This window comes from Pezoporus flaviventris, unplaced genomic scaffold (assembly GCF_033815535.1).
Source record: "Pezoporus flaviventris isolate CSIRO_AGI_PZ_B2104156 unplaced genomic scaffold, CSIRO_AGI_Pfla_v1 ptg000213l, whole genome shotgun sequence".
NCBI lineage: Eukaryota > Metazoa > Chordata > Aves > Psittaciformes > Psittacidae > Pezoporus > Pezoporus flaviventris.
In genome coordinates this window covers 4134967-4151085 of record NW_026892761.1, presented here as the reverse complement: position 1 = coordinate 4151085, position 16119 = coordinate 4134967, and the positions used below count along the sequence as shown (strand labels likewise).

Here is a 16119-nt window from a genome sequence, read left to right as displayed (position 1 = left end):
ATTGCTCCCAGTGAAACCCCCAGGATTCACTTTCTGCTCCGGTTTTGTGGCTCCTGTTCTGCAGGGCTGCAGCTCCCGAGTGCGTCTCAATCACTCCTGCAGTTAATGACAGCGCAAGGTGTTTAACATGCTGCTGCTCTTTAGCCAGGTCCCTGAACCTGCCTCCCGCGTGAGCCCTGCTCATCCTGTGCACGCAGCTAAAGCAGAGCCCCCGGCCGTGACCGCCCCTGGATGGAGACGACAGAAGTCACTTCACTAATTCAGGTTAGGCAGCCCTCAGCTCTTCACGCCCTGGTTCCCAGGTGTTTTCCTCTCCCTGACTCCAGCTGATTTTGCTTCCAGCCAGGTTCCCTCGCTAGGCTCCTCTTTCCCCAGGCTGAGCACGCAGCAGGACGTGGGGTCTGCTGCCCACAGGAGCTTCACCTGCTTCCCCTTACCCCAAAGTTCATTCCCGTGACTGGGTTCACTGTCAGGTCCCAAGGGAAGCTGGTTTGGTCTCCAGCCCCTGTGTGGCTCTGTGGGATGACACTGCTATTGCCTTTGTGGTCCCTACAGACCCCTTCATCCCTTTGGGTCTCTAGGGGTTATTCTTGCCCAGTTGTTCCGCCGTCTCCTCCTCACATGAAGCCAGCCTGGCCCGTGTTTAAGGGTTTTCCATACGTGTGCACCCAGAAATGGTAAAGTTCTAGAAATGAGGGAACCTTTGGGAGCAGCCGATGCCAATGCCACACTGCCAGCTCCCCCAGACACCCCGCCAGGGAGACCCCCACCCATGGCTGGGAAGAGTTTTCCCAGTGCCTACCTGGAATTTCCCTGTGATAACCCTGCTTCTGCTTGTGTCATCCAGCACAGGCGGATGAATCCTTTCCCTGTTACAGGAATCATTGACATTCCTGCTGGCTGCTGCTGCAGCCCCTCCGCTCTTTCCTACCAACAGAGCAGTCCCACATGGGGCTGGTTTTTCTTGCTGGTCATGTTTTCCAGGTCTCTGACATCCTTCCCTGGATCCGCTCCAACCAGCCCAAAGGGCAATGTCCACAAGTAGCTGCCTTCTCCAGCCGCCGCTTCCTGGTGCTGTGGAGACAGGCAGAGCCAGCTCCAGCGCCTCCAAAGCCCTCCTGGTTCCACATCCTGGTGTCGCGTTTGCTCCTTTAGTGCTCTGCTGGGATTTATTACAATATCAGGTCCCTCCCCCCCCCAATTACTCCTTGCTCCCCGTTTCTTGTGCATGCGATGGCCTGGTGGTGCTGGGATGCTGCTGCCTTGGGCTGTGCTGTTCCCCGAGGCTGTTTATCTGATCTGTCACTGAGGGTGGTGTGGGGGGAGAGCTCAGGGTTAGGAACCTGCCTTCCAACATAATTCCACTCTTCCTCTCTTCCTATTTCGGCTGCAAGTCCCGTATCCCATTATGTTACCTGCTGGCAGCTGCAGCGCGGAGGTGGAACCGAGTTGGGACCAGCACTCATTTCACAGCAGGGCTAGGCTGAATATGAGCTGCAGCACGCTTCTGAGCTGCCTTTGGGAACCTGTGCCAAAAGCCTCACAAACACCCTGCATGTGAATAGAGGCAGAGAATGCCCCCAGCACTGCAGTGTCCCCATCAAGGGCTTCCCCTTGCCACCCCACAGCATCAGCCCCAGCTTTGCCTCTTCCCTTCCTTTGCACGTGCTCTCATTGCCTTGCTCGCCCAAGCCTATTTATTTTCCCTTTGGCCTCCTTGATTTTGCATTCCAGGCTCGTGCATTTACATGGAAACCTGCCCGCCTGCAGCCCGCTGCTCCCCAGCCTCCTGGTCCCAGGCTCATGGTTTGGAGGGAGCATGGGATGCTCTCTGCCTTGCCGTGGCCATTGTGGTGTCCTGGTTTCAGCTGGGATAGAGCAGACCCGTTGCAGCCAGACTGGTGAGATGTGGATGGCAGAAGCAGCCAGTAACAGGGGGTGGGAAAGGGCTGGGGCATGGGGGGCACAGCGACAGGACAAGACCCAGCACTTGGGGAATGTGATCTAAGGACCAGACCATCCCCATGAGGGTGGTCAGCCCCTGGCCCAGGGCTCACAGAGGTACCTGAATGAAGCCCCAAGCACCCTGCTCTAACTGGCCCTGCTCAGAGCACTGTGTTGGACCAGGATGTCCCATTTCTCGGTCTCAAGCTCGGGTTCTTTCCCTCTGCAAGACAAGGACCTCCTCCTTGTCTCATCCACATTCATCCCTCTTATTTCCCACCTTCCTCTGCATCTGTGCCCTGGAGGGTAGAAGCAGAGCCAGAGCCTCCCTCTTCTACCAATCTCTTCCCCCAAACCAGTCGCTTTAATGCCTTGGGGGTGTTTGCTGGGCAGTCTGGCTGTCCCTGCTGTCCTGGTTCCACACCAACCACTCAGGTAGGGGTCTCCTCCATCACCACGATGTCCTGGGCTTTGGATGAGCTCATGGAAAGCCCCTCACTGTGCAGCCACCAGCGCAGGTTCCCCCCTGCATCCAACCCTCATAGACAAAGCAACGCATTCCTCCTTAATCCCCTGCCTGTCTTTCCAGAGCAAGCTGCATCCTTCATATTAATATTCCAGTCATGCTGCTGAGCCCACCAAGCCTTTGTTATGCCAATTAAATCATAATCTTGATCACGCACGGAGACTTCCAGCTCCTTTTGTTTGTCCTTCCTGAGCACCCCGGCGGGGCAGGACTGAGCCCTGGGCTGCTCCGGGCGCAGGGGCTGGGCTGGGAATGCCACCTCTAGGGCTCCTTGGGGCTGCAGGCGTGGGGCTGGACACGGGTCCGTGTGCGGATGGGAGCCGGGGACCCTCTGGGCATCGTGTGGCTCCGGGAAGCAGCCCCCGGTGCGGGGGTGATGCTGCCGGGGCGCTGCCTGTCCCTGCACAGGCATCACGGCAAGGGGACAGCGAGGGAACAGGACCCCCGGGCCCTTTGTGCTGGCGGCAGTCAGTAATGGTCTATATAAGAATATATACATGTGTGTATATGTGTGTGTGTACATGTGTGTATGTGTGCATACATATGTATACATGTGTGTGTGTACATGTGTATATGTGTGTGTGTACATGTGTGTATGTGTGCATACATATGTATATATGGGTGTGTATGTGTGCATACATATGTATACATGTGTGTGCACACATGTATATATGTGTGTGTACATGTGTATACGTGTGTGGGTACATGTGTATATGTGTGTGCACACATGTATATATGTGTTTGTACATGTGTATATGTGTGCATACATATGTACATATATGTGTATATGTCTGTATGGGTGTGTACGTGTCTATGTGTGCACACATATGTGTGTATATGCGTATATATGTGTGTGTACGTGTGTACGTGTGTACATGTGTATATGTGTATGTGTGTCTATATGCATGTGTGCACATATGTGTGTGACAGGAGCACCTTTGTCAGTCTGCAGCAGACCCCCTCACAGCACCAGAGCAGGCAGAAGCCAGGTCTGGGTTATTCCAGCCTCAAGGCAACACTTGTGCACTTGAAGTGCCCGGTGTGAATCCAAGCTCTGGACTCACTCCCTGCGGTGTGAGCCCTCATCCTGGAGCTCTGCGCTTCACTGTCAGCGCTGGCCTGCACTAACAACCTCCTGTCCCTGCCCGGGGCTGCCCCAGGCAGCGGGATGCTCTCTGCCCGCCCCGTGCCAGTGCGTGCTGTGGATCTAAGGAGCAGCGAGTCTGCATGACCAGAGGCAAACCATGGCAGCAGAGCCCAGGGAAATCAATGGTGTGAAGGAAAATTAGCTCATTAAACAGCCATCAATGCAAATGCGGGGAGCTCTGCTCCTCCCGCTGCATCCCTGCCACTGCCTGCTGGATGCGGGCAGGGACAAGCCCAGTGGGTGGTGGGACAAGGGAGGGAGACCTCCAGAGGCCCCGTGTGTCACCTCTGAGACAGGGACTCTGCCGAAGGTGGAAATAATAAGGAATATAATGAGGGAAATGATACGGGAAATTCAGGTCTCACACTGAAGGGCAGCAACGCTGCGCTGGAGCCAAATGATGGGGAAGCTTCCACTCAAAGCAAGAGCTCATTTTCATTTTCCTTGACGCAGTGTCTGTTGGAATTAAAGCCATTTGATTCCTTATTGTTCCCTTACAAACCAGCACAGTTCTTTAGCAGAAACCAGCAGCACTGAGTATTCCCAGTTCTCCACATGGGCAGAGGCTGAGCTCTAAATCCCCTGCCTCCCCACGCATCCCTCTCCTGCCTGAATGCTGCCTGTCCCCATGCTGGGCAAGGGGCTGGTTTGGTGTCTGTGGTCACTGGTGCCTGATGTGGGACCATCAAGTGATGGGGAAACTGAGGCAGGGGGAGTCGGGGCTGTCACCGCTGCTCAATGCTCCTGAGCAGGGGCCGAGGTGCCGGCAGCATCTCCCTGCCCTGCCAGACAGAGCCCCCCCGAACACATCCCGATGCTCTCTGGGCTGGGAGAACACGGACACAGCCACGAGGAGGATTCATTGAGCATCGGCCATTGATGAAGAGAACGAACCCCAGCGCCACGAGGGTGCCCGTTAGCACCGGTTCATTCCTGAGCCTGGTGCTGGTGCGAAGGAAGGGCCTCGCTCACCCTGCTTTGTCCCTGCTGGGGAGACTTCTGATGCGGTGCCAGCACACGGAGGGCTGCGGGACAGGGTTTATTCGGACCCAGAGCAGATCGGTTGTGCGGGAGGAGAAGAGCAGGGACGGGGCACGGCGAGAGCAAACAACCGCTTCACACACATAGCTCCGGGGCAAAAGCGCCGGTTTCCGGCAGGACCGGTCAGGAGGGAGGGAGGGACCGGGGGATGAGGAGCCGCCACCAGCACCTTCCCGGCAAGGGGAACGAGAGGGGGGATCTGGGATGCGAGTGTGCTTTGGGGAGCCCCTGGTGTTTGGGACCCACAGCTCAGCCTGGTGCTGCAGCACGCAGGATGCTCCGTGACACCGCGAGGTGGCCAAAGCGGAGCTCGGGATCGCAGGGAATATCCTGAGCATTGGAGGCAGCGCCCCTGCCCTGTCCCCCCATACAGGAGCCTTCAGCAGGGTCCCAGGATGCTCCCAGCCCTCCTGCATCCCGTGCCCCCGCTGCCATTCAAACAAAGGGACAAAATGAACCTGATTCGGCCCATAACTGTGTTTCCTTCATGGGAAAGGAAGAGTCCTGCAGTCGATGAGCAGGCGAATCCCCAAGGGCTCTGCGCTGCCGAGGACGAACGGAGCCATCGCTCTGCTAACAAGTGTATTAGCTAATGAAAACAGTGTTTAAAATAATCACAATATTTCTTTATTTGTATGTAAAGATGACATAATAAAAGATAATGAGCAGCGTGTGAAGCCGCTTCTACTACTCAATTTTCTCAGTTTAGCTAATTAATTATCTTAGTAAAATGCATCATTATGGCTAATTTTAGCAAATCGAGCAGCTGCAAGGTCAGAGTGGGAACAATTTCAATTTGTAATTGGAAGAAACAGGAAAGTGAGTCAGATAATCTTTCATTAGCTAATACTAATAATGAATCACACGGGCACGTATATGAAGTACTTTAAGAGGCTGAAAATACGCTAAATCATTTAATAATGCCATCAAATGTGCTTCCATCGGGGGCTGTCGGGGGAACACGGGGGCATCCCAGGGGCTGGGCTGCAGGGGAGCCCCCTCCCATGGGTCAGCCTTTGGGCAGCTGCCCTGCGCCCCTCTGCTCTGCTGGCAGCAGAGCACCCCAGGGCTGGCCACAGGGGGAATCGAGGCTGTGGGTTACCCCAGTGGGTAACGGGTGATGGATGCTGATGGGGATGCTGGGGCTGGGCACAGCGGGATGGGTGCTGGTGTTGAGAGTCAGAGCCCAGTATGGGAAGGGAGCACAGGGCCTGTGTGCCAGCCCTGTACCCCCAACCCCTCTGGGACACCCCAGCTGCTGCCCTGCTGTGGGATGGTTTTACCACCCAAAAGCCAGCAGAGGTGATGGTGCCGATGCTCCTCCTGTCCCACCGGCTCCGGGCAGCCCGGGAGCCTTTCCCTCTGCCATGGGATGAACCAGCCCATCCCTGCCTTTCCCATAGACCTTTGTAAGGAAACCCGGTGTGAGCCCCGGAGCTGCGGTGCCTCACCTCCTCCCTTCACACCCTGCCCGGGTTACCGGCAGAGCGAGGGCAGGCTGGTTTAACTCAGCACACATGACAAAGCAGATGGTGCCACCGCTCTCGCAGGAGGCAGGTTGAGACCTCACGTGTGTCCTCAGAGCTCTTCTTGGCCACTGCCGTGCCCGTAGCTTCTGGAGCAGCGCTGGGAATGAGGGGTCCCCCCAGTGCGCTGCCACAGTCACCCCAGCTGAAAGCCAGGGCTGAGCCCCCGGTTGCTGCAGCAGCACGCTGCCCTCCTCTATGGTGCTGTGATGGGGGCCGTTGTCACAGCCATGACCCAGCCCACAGCCACTGAACGCCCTGGCAGTGGTCCCCGTGTCACTGGCACAGCTTTGGGGCAGTCGAGCAGCATTTACATGGCCCAGGGACACTGTGGGGGCACAAACATAGTGCAGGAATACTCCAGCAGCACCCGCACAGCCCAGGGATGTCCCATCAGCATCTGCCAGGCCTGGGGACACTCCATTGGCACCCACAGCCCAGTGCACAGCAGATGCACTGCCTGAGGGACCCCCCTTTCAGCACCCACCACCCAAGGGGGTGCACTGGAGTGCACCAGCAGGCACAGCTCAGCCCAGCTCCACCTTCAGCCTCTTCCCCCCTCTCCCAACAGACACAAGTTCGCTGCCAGCAGCCAAATGACATTTCCTCATCGTCAAGCAGTGACTATATTACATTTCACCCTGGAAAATTGTCTGTAATGCAATTTGGTTTCATTTGTGGTCACAACGAGCCCGGCTGCAGCGAGAACGGGCGCGTTGGGCATCGGCGCGTGGGGTTGCTCCTGCTTCCACTCGGCAAGTTCATAGGTATTGAGCTGATGAAGAGGGTGGTGGAGGGCACTGAGGACATCTCCTGCACACCCCATGGCGAAGCTCCACGCCCCCAGGCTGGGCAGGACACAGTGTGGGATGGCTCTGGGCTGCTGCCCCTCCTGCCTCCATCCCTGCATCGGTTACTCCTGCTTTTACAGCCTCCCAAACGCTGCCCTGGTGCCCACCAGCAGCTTGTGACTGTTCAGTGCCTCAGCATCAAACACCTCCAGTGCATGGGAGGAGCTCTCATTGGAAACAGAGCCAAAGAGGTGCTTGGAGCCGCCCCAAGGAGCCACTTGAGCTGCCTTCGAGCTCCTGGACTGGAAGCTGCGGGTTGGTCCCCACCGTGCACCCAGAGCGCACAACCCAGCTCCCGCTGCCACGGGCCCTGCTGATGGAAAGGCGCTTTCAGCCCACGGCCTCATCACTGAGAAGTCAAATTCTTCATCCTCAGCCTGCCCAGAAACAGGAGCCGTCTCCAACACTCACAGCGCTGCGTAAACCACCCCGCTTTATCCCAGCCAATTCCCGGTCCTGCCGCAGGACACCAGCAGGGCCCCGCGCCACACATCAGAACCAACACATTGAGCACTTCACACCGCAGGAGCATCCGGTCTCCCTTCAGAGCTGCATTTCCACGTTTTCCTTCCCCACACCATTGAGATGAGACGAAACCCAAGCTGGAGCGCTGTTACCATAGCTGCTGGGTAGCAGAGGATGCACGATTCCACTCCATCCCTCTGCTGTTTCCAGGGGAAACATCTCCATTGGGCAACGATTTCAACCAAAGGCCTTGGAAATATTAACAACTGACAACTGCAACGTTGCTAGATAAGAATCTTTAAAATTTATTGGACTAATTGTGTTACATTCAGTATTTGATGTGTTTCTCCTGGACAAAGAATTGGCATAAATACAAACAAGCCTTTGTGTGCCTTCCCTAAACAAAGAGATAAAGTACTAGAGACAAGGGAACATAGTTCACATCTTCCTATTTACACTTTGCCTTTACTTTACAACTTAGCGCCAGGAATATTTACAGAAAAATACAAGGAGAACAAAAAGATCCCGTCTTGGCAACATACAGAAATCCATACAAATTGTACATGGTTTGAAGCACACGGTATCGGGTGCTCCTGTCCCTAATTGCTCCTGCTGAAATCCATGTGGAAAAGGTCTACGTTTGCCTTCAAAGACACTCCTCTGTTACACAGCCATTAAATCACAACAGGTTTGTGTCTGGGAGAGTGAAGTTTGGTTCTTGCGTCTTATCTGGGCATGAGAACCTCACAGGAAAGAAATGGAGTCACCAACGGAGCCCCCAGCACATGCAGTGAGGGGCTGCTCCTTCCTAAAGCCCCGTGCACACGCTGCTGTCCACACTGGCACCATCCTTCCCACCTCCCGTTTGCTCTAAGGTTTAATGCCTTGGTTAGAAGTACCTTTAAGACAAATGCTTTTCTTTACAAGAGAGGCTCTAATAAGGTACTGAAATGTCTGAATTTCCACACTAACAAGTGACAGTGGTTCTCCCCCACCTCTGCACCATTAAAAGGATGCTGTCAGTTAAAGCAGAATTATGAACCCAACCAGGAAGCCCTTATGCAAAGAGAAAGTCTCCCTTTAGTTCTTGTGCAATGTTTGAACTCAGCTTTTGCAGCAAATGCAGGCAAACATCATACTATGCATGAAGCAAGTGGTCAGTACCTGTCACCTCCAGCAAAGAGGAACACAAACCCAAGCCATGTGAGCTGTCAAGGTGAAAACTCAGTACAACACCTTGTGATAAAGAACCCCAAATCTGGACTCCTGACTAGCATGTTCTTGCAATCACAACTGGACTACATCTCATTTGCTCTAACCCTGCTGAGGAAAGTACTCAAGGCTATACCCTGGATTAGCTGAAGCCATCGGAGTTTGGCCACAGGCTTCAACAGGACAAGGACTTCATTCCCAAATGGTGTTTGGTACGGAGTCAGAGACCTCTCCATGCAGACACCCTCCACCAGCACAGGTCTGCCAAGGGGGCTCCTGCTGTAACCAGCATCCAAACCAAGTGGGATGGCAACACATGTCTGCGATCACAACATCCTGACACTGAACTGCAGCCTTCCTGAAGGCTCCCCTTTCCAGAGAGCAAACCCCAAGGCCCAGGGCCAGGTCACACCACTGGTGTGCAACGGGTTCACCAGCTGGGTTACAAATCAAACCAATGATTCCAAGTGCCTGCTCCCCCGAGGGGGGACCACGCAAGCTGCAGTTACCTTCCTTCAACGCTGCTCTCAGGGCTGTTGCAGCACAAGTGGGTGCCACATCCACGCTTTAAATGAACACAGGAACAAACCCAAGACTATTCCTCAGCCTTTATAAAGGTAAATTTCCAGGCAACTCATGTGGCTATCTCAGACTTTGTGGAAAACAGCCAGGGAATCCCCAGACACACACATCCTCACATCACTGACTGCACCCAAGTGCCTGAAAGAAGCATCTTTTGTGGCCCACTGCTACACAGACCAATGACCTCGCATACAGCATACACTTAGCTATGGTGTGTGGGATTTGTGTTACGTTACTGAAGATGTGCAGACGTTTGATTGCTCTGTATGTTTGTTACACATGCACTGGTCATGCCTTTTAAATCAGTGGACTAAAGTGTGGTTGGCCATTCATTAGATCCAATAGGTACGTAGAAAATGTGGATAAATTTAGTGTCCATGCATTAAACGGACACTGGCAAGAGTTTGGCAGAGGAATGAAGCTGTCAGTTTCCCTTCACACCTTTGCCACTACACCCAAGCGCTGCCTTGCAGCCCCTCCTGCCATCTGCAACCTGGGCATCACACAAGTGAGGGCCACTGATCACACAAGTGATCCCTCATACTTGCTGCTGCTGTAGGTTTCTTTATGTGGTTTCCTCCTTCCACTTGTGATGCATCTGGATCAAAATCCAGAGCTCCCGAGTTGAGAGGCCAATGGGCTTGTCCCCTGCAACAAGCACACATCACCTAAACCTAACCCTCCTTGGTTAACATCCTTAAAGTCCTTTCACATGTATTTTTAGGGGCCTACATTCCCATTAACTCTCTGTGAAAAGCCACATGAAGAGGCAGGAGCAGCAGATGTCCCTGGCAGGTTAAGTTGTAACCAAACAATTGAGACTATTTCAGATCTGAAATGTTGCAAAATAACTGAAACAAAAAAACTGCCTGGCAGGTATTACTGCAACACATTAAAAAGCTACTAAAACACTTCTGATGCGAGGAGTTCCCCAAGTTCCTGCTCACATTCCTACTCTTCCATTACCTGCTTACTGGAAGGGAAAGGACACGTGCTGCTGCCAGCGATCACAACCTGCATCTACCCGGCGTGCCAGTGATGATTCATCACTGCAACACAAGTCAGGATGTGTGCCGGGAGCCTGGAAGCGCTCCGAGGCTGCCGGTGCCCACTGCAGCTTTTAGGTTCCCAGTATTAAATCCTGCAGTTGTAAACACCTTTTCCCAGCACATCCTTCGAGTCCTGAGCTCATGAAATCCATGGTCTGAGAGGGAGAGCTTCTGACCTAGGTGAAGGGGAACCACCGCTGTGGAACGAGACAGCACAGTCAATCCAAACCAGTTTTACATTCTGACTCCAGAGGGGCTTTCATGGAATTGCAGAATTAATGGGGAAAAAGAATACTTGGAATGTTTTTTGGACTTGTTTTAGTCTGTTTAACAAGAGCTTCTGAAAAGTGTTGTAGAAGCTGCGAAAACTGCTTATGCTATAAATAAAGCAGGCAGGAGGCAGCCCCAGAATCTCAGATTTCAATCCAATGGAAGGAAAGCAAGGGATGTTCATGCTTTTTATGGACATGGTGAGTAGGTGACACAGACACTTGGAAATAAATTAAGTAATTGCATAAAAAAATTAAAATAATCAAGCTACTAAAATTAAACGTGACATTTTGCAACAGACCTGAAAGCCACAAACCTCTTGTTTCTGTAACCAAGAGCTCTTATCTAGTAACAACTCAGGTAATACCAGGTGTCGTTTGTTGTCAGCATGACAAACCTCGTGGGTAGATGGACTCACTCCCAGCCACGGAGGGAACTGTATCTTGGCTATTTATCCATGACCTGGTGTTTCCAAGCCATTTTCCTCCTCTTGCTTTTGGTACACAGATTGGTTACAAGCAGTGAAGGATCTTCTGTTGAGCTCTGAAGGGGGGCTGAAAATGTCTTAAGTTCTTGCAGGAAAATAGAATGCTCTGAAACTGCCTCTCTCCCCTCAAAGGAGAGATCCTGCTCCCTTATCCTGTAAGATGTGGGTATAACGAGATGTCTGAAGGCAGGTTTGTTTGTATTTTGTTTGCTATCCTTATATGCAGAGATGGCTTTGTTCTGATTGTTTTCCTCTCACAGAATGAGACACAGTTCCTAATTAGTCTGGAATAGATGACTGGGTGAAGGGATTATGCTGCTATAGCATCCAGGAAGACCGGAATTAAGTACTCTTCTGAGGGTAGGTGAATTAAGTCAGTATCACAACTGCAATGTTCTGGATTCATTTCTCATTCCTCCCACATGGTATCTGCTGACTTGTGCTAGAATATCGTTTCCTGAATTCCAGAGGGCTGAGGAAATTTGTTGTTGTTATTCAACCATTTTCATTACTGTAGCCACCAAGCTCTGATCTAATTGTCCTGGAAGGATAATGGCCTATGGGTTGCAGTTCTTGAGCCCAACCTCCTGGAAAAGCGAGGTATAAAACTCTGGCTCCAGCTGCCTGTTGCGGTACTTATTGACAATGTCTGCTATTTTCTGTTTTCGGCGGACATGGGGGGGGTTGTAGGAGTCACTTTCCAGCCTCTTCCTCCGACAGATGTTTATTACTGTTTGCCTCACTAAAAAACCTGGAAAAGAAACAATGTTTGAATCAAGTTTAAACAAATTCAGGTCTACGCCCCTTTGCTGGCTTCGCTGCTGAGGAGGGCTCTGGGTTCTGTCCCATCTAGAAACCCAGGGGAGATGCTCAGCACTACCAAGTCAAGAACTTTCTCAATGAGTCGCTGGGAACAGACAACAAGTGGTCCCCAGACCTTTAAGGACATTTTACTGTGGAATAAATGAGTAAGAAAGGGACTAAGTCAGTGATACCCTGAACTGGCTGGAGGAAGAGGAAGAGGAGGAGGATGATTTCTCTGCTTTGCCAGAGCCAAGCAACTCTGCAGCAGCACACTCAAGACCAAGAGGGGAAAGAATCCAAAGCAGCTAACACAAGAATCACAGTGCTACAGCCCCAGCCATGCTACATGAGAACATGCAGAGGTCAGGTAGTGGCAGGGGAGCTTTCAGGATGGCAAAAGCACCCATCAGTACTTTCTCCAGTAGGAATTGCAAAGCCTTCCCCCTTGGAACAGGGGATGAGGGAAGCCTCTATGGGTTATGGCTGGAAACAAGTTTCCCCTTGCTGCTTTGCCACTGTTGTTACCCCTCTAACTCATGCTGCTGTATATGGTAGGGAGGATAAGGTTGGGAACCAAAGCAATAACCCTTGGTCAAAGCTGATAGTGGACTTTATCCTATTTTATTCTGAAACTGATATGCTTCCAATGAAGTAAATGTCCATTAACCCCTTTGCTGTTTGACAAGCACATTCCTACAGGCAGAAATAGTGTCTTCCTCATCTGGGGGACTTGATCCTGACTGCGCACCAACTGCATCTGCTGAACTTGGAGACGAGACAAACTTCATTATATTGGCAGTCCTCACACAGATGAAAAACCAGCCCAGCTCTAGGAAAACATCCCTGATTCTTTTTCAGTACAGGCCACTGCCATCAGCTGAACTCACAAATGCTATTTAAAGACTGAGTTTGGCTTCAATTTCCCCATCAGTAACCTAAGCATGCAAAACCCAGAACCTGAGAGTCACCACCAACAGATCCCTACAAAGTTAATTTCATGGTGATGTACCAGCATCCTAATGTTTGTTTATTCATTTTGCTGCCCTGTGAATTGCTCCCACTGGAGTGAGACTTCCAGTTACAGAAGCTATAGTAGCACAGGTACCAAGACAGTCCATTAATGCATCCAGGAGCACAGGAAGAGGCAGACAGCACACACAGACCCCTGTTCACACATCTGCATAGCAGGTTAAGTATTTTTATTGAACATATTAGAAAATCCTCAACTGCTGTGGCTTTTAATCCCTTCTAACACAGCATGTCAGCACAGCACAAATTCAGCAGAGCCCTCGGGCAGGCACTAGCACCAGCACCTCAGCTCTTAATGTTAAACATTAAGGTCACATTTCTGATCTCTCTCATCTAGATAACAGGTATTTACCTTTTCCTTCCATTATTACTAGTTCCAGCCTCACTCCAACAATTAAGTGGAGCCCTGTTATGGTGCCAGCAAAGTGCCGACCACCTGCTCCCTCTGCTGTTCCTGCTACCAAAACATACTTTTGCTGCTGCAAAAAGCAGGTTTTTACTTTGCTTTGCCGTGCCCATTGCTTTTCCAAGGAAAGATTCCAGACCATGTGCTTAGCAGATACATTATTATTATTAAAAAGAAAAATATATCAAAACATGAGTGCTCCTAAAAATCTTTAACTCACCAAGAGCTCTCCTACTGACTATCATTCCATCCACCAACGGGATAACCATATTGAATTTCCCAGTTGCTCCTTGTAGTTTTATCCTGAATAAGCCAGTGTTTAAAGGATGGATGAAGATCACAGGAACTTCCTTCTCAGGAATGGTAGACCTTAAGGAAAAAGCCACAACTGTTACATCAGTTTTATAGCACTGTTTCAGTTAATCTAGAGATGAAAAACAACCACTTTAAGTGTTAAAGAGAATGTTAAAAAGAGCGTTAATGAATCAACTGTTCTGTTTCTATGGTCTTCTGTCACCACAGAATGAGAGTCCTTGCAGACAGGGCTTTAAGCCTCATGCACACACAGCATTAACTGCCTCACAAGGGAGCAGATCAGGACAGAGGCTCATCAGACTGAAGACATGAACTACACACCCTCTGTTCCTTAATTTAGGTTTAAATTGCAGTGATATGAAAAGCTCCTTAATTTTTTCAGAAAAAAAAAAAGAAATCCACTGAGGAAACTCATCTGTCTTTAACATAGAGTTAAAGCCTAGGGTTTTCAGGACAGCTGAAGAATGCAAATAATCTCAGCCATGACTTCTTCTAAAGTGCAGCCTAAACTGTGGTCCACAAGAACCAAGAAAAACATCAGAGTAAGAGCAGTCTTACCTTAGGGAAGTGCTACTGTTGGCTGTAGTTTCCACACCAGTGCTCGTCTCGGACACCAGATCAGGAAGGGGGAAGTTTTCTGTAAGAAGAGGATGCACTGAATAAAGTTTATCTACTCCTGGTTTTGGGGTGGGTTTTTTGTTTTGTTTTTGTACAAAGATGATTTATCATCAGTCAAAACCATGCAGTCCTGAAGCATTTACACCATGGATGTTCTTGCACTGCTAGCAATGCAAAGCCTGTTTTTCAGATTAAGAATTCATGGAGTGTATAGACACACCTCAGCCACCCTGCACCCAACAGAGAAGTAACACATGTCCCAGACCCTCAGTTCTCTCAATCCCAAAGGTCAAGTCTCTAGAGGAACAGTGAAAGCAGGAAGGAGATGAAGTACTTCAATCACAGAAAGAGCTTTCAAGTTACTATGCACAGCACCTTCACATATGCACAAGCAGCCAGCCTCAGGAAGAGAGCTGGGAATTCCCAATGATACCACCGCTCACATCTCAGCTCCAGCAAATGTGGCATCTTTCCTCAAATCCAAGCTCTTAGATCCTCATAACCTACAACTCTGATGCCATGCATTTCGTAACGAGTGACTAGATAATGAATGTGCAGGAGGAAGTAAGAACCCAGATCCCTGAAAGTGGATGTCAAAATTCCCATTACCTTGTTTAGGGGCAGGAACTGAGAGATGCTGACAGTCCTTCATAAAGTACAGATCAAAGAGAAGGACAATGCTGACACTTCTTCCAGCAGAAAAAAGTATATGGCCTGAAAACACCTTGTGCTATCAGAGCTGGATGCTAACAGTAGACAAAAGCTGGAGCTAGCATGGAGGGCCACGGAAGTACTTCGAGATAGAGGAACAAGGAGGGCAGGCAGCTGGCACAGGGGTGACAGCCTAGACTACAGAGTGACAGCTTTTCCCTGTCCAGATTCAAAGATGTACCTGAAGCACAAAGCAAAAGCCAAGAACGTAAGAAGCATAAGGCAAAGCCTGTGGGCTAGGAGCCACTTTCAAGAACTCCCCCCACAAATCCAACTGCCATTCTTACTGAGGCTCACAAACTCATTTCTTCACCTTCAGGCTCAGAGCTTTGGGAGATTCCTACAGCTGCTGAAAGAAGCAGCCAAGCAGAAACATGCATGTGTAGCACAGCTGCTGCCTCTGCAGTGAGCTGGCTTTAGCTGACACCCAAGAAAGAAGTGGGTCAGGGACACCAGTCTGGGAACTGAAATGGCTGAGGGACTCCTGAAGCTAAGGGTACACACTCTGGGCCAATGCCTGGATAAGGAAATGATGCTGCAGGACTTAATGTCTGCCTCCTGACCCAGGTAAAGCTCTGAGGGAAGTGCTGTGGTCATCCTGAGAATTTACCCTGACACTTCATAGGAAGCTCCTCATCTCTTGGTTGCTTTCCTCTGGAAGAAGATGGCAGCTGAGAGGAACTCAAATCCAGGGGTGCACACTTTCTTTGTGCATTTAGCCTAAAGTGCATGACAGCATTTCACATGTACTGCCAGAGCTAAAATAATCTCCAGACCTGCATGCCACTGATGCATGCACTCCCAAGGACCACCACTGAAATACCAAAGAACTCTTTTAGAAGACACTCTTTGTGTCAGCTACAGACATTAGCAAGGATTTAGCATTTCACAGAGGAGCAGAACACAGTTTTTTCCTCTGGTTCCTGCCCGGTCATTACTTTAGTGAACAATAAGAACTTCTACGCACCTATATCATCGTAACGTTCCACCCAGACCACATACACTTTGGTTTCAGGTCCCATTGGTGGAATGGTCCGGCCCTGAGGCACCCTCTTGGATCTGGAAGTAGGACTGAGCTGTTTTGAACACAAGGGAAGAGCAGCATTTGCAAATATGAATCCAGTAATGCACCCAAC

The 16119-nt window shown here is 50.8% G+C and overlaps 1 protein-coding gene across 4 annotated transcripts in view; it reads right to left on the bottom strand.

The window, feature by feature from the left end:
* Positions 1-9835: 9835 nt before the first annotated feature.
* RALGAPB (Ral GTPase activating protein non-catalytic subunit beta) overlaps positions 9836-16119 on the bottom strand; it is a 48090-nt gene continuing 41806 nt past the window's right edge. For all 4 annotated transcript variants that reach the window (XM_061441713.1, XM_061441714.1, XM_061441715.1 and 1 more), the window contains 4 exons: positions 15951-16059; positions 14213-14291; positions 13560-13708; positions 9836-11851 (listed from right to left, as the gene is read on the bottom strand). In XM_061441713.1, the coding sequence (XP_061297697.1) occupies positions 11658-11851; positions 13560-13708; positions 14213-14291; positions 15951-16059 (531 nt within the window). In that variant the 3' untranslated portion in view covers positions 9836-11657. The remainder of the gene's footprint in view (positions 11852-13559; positions 13709-14212; positions 14292-15950; positions 16060-16119) is intronic.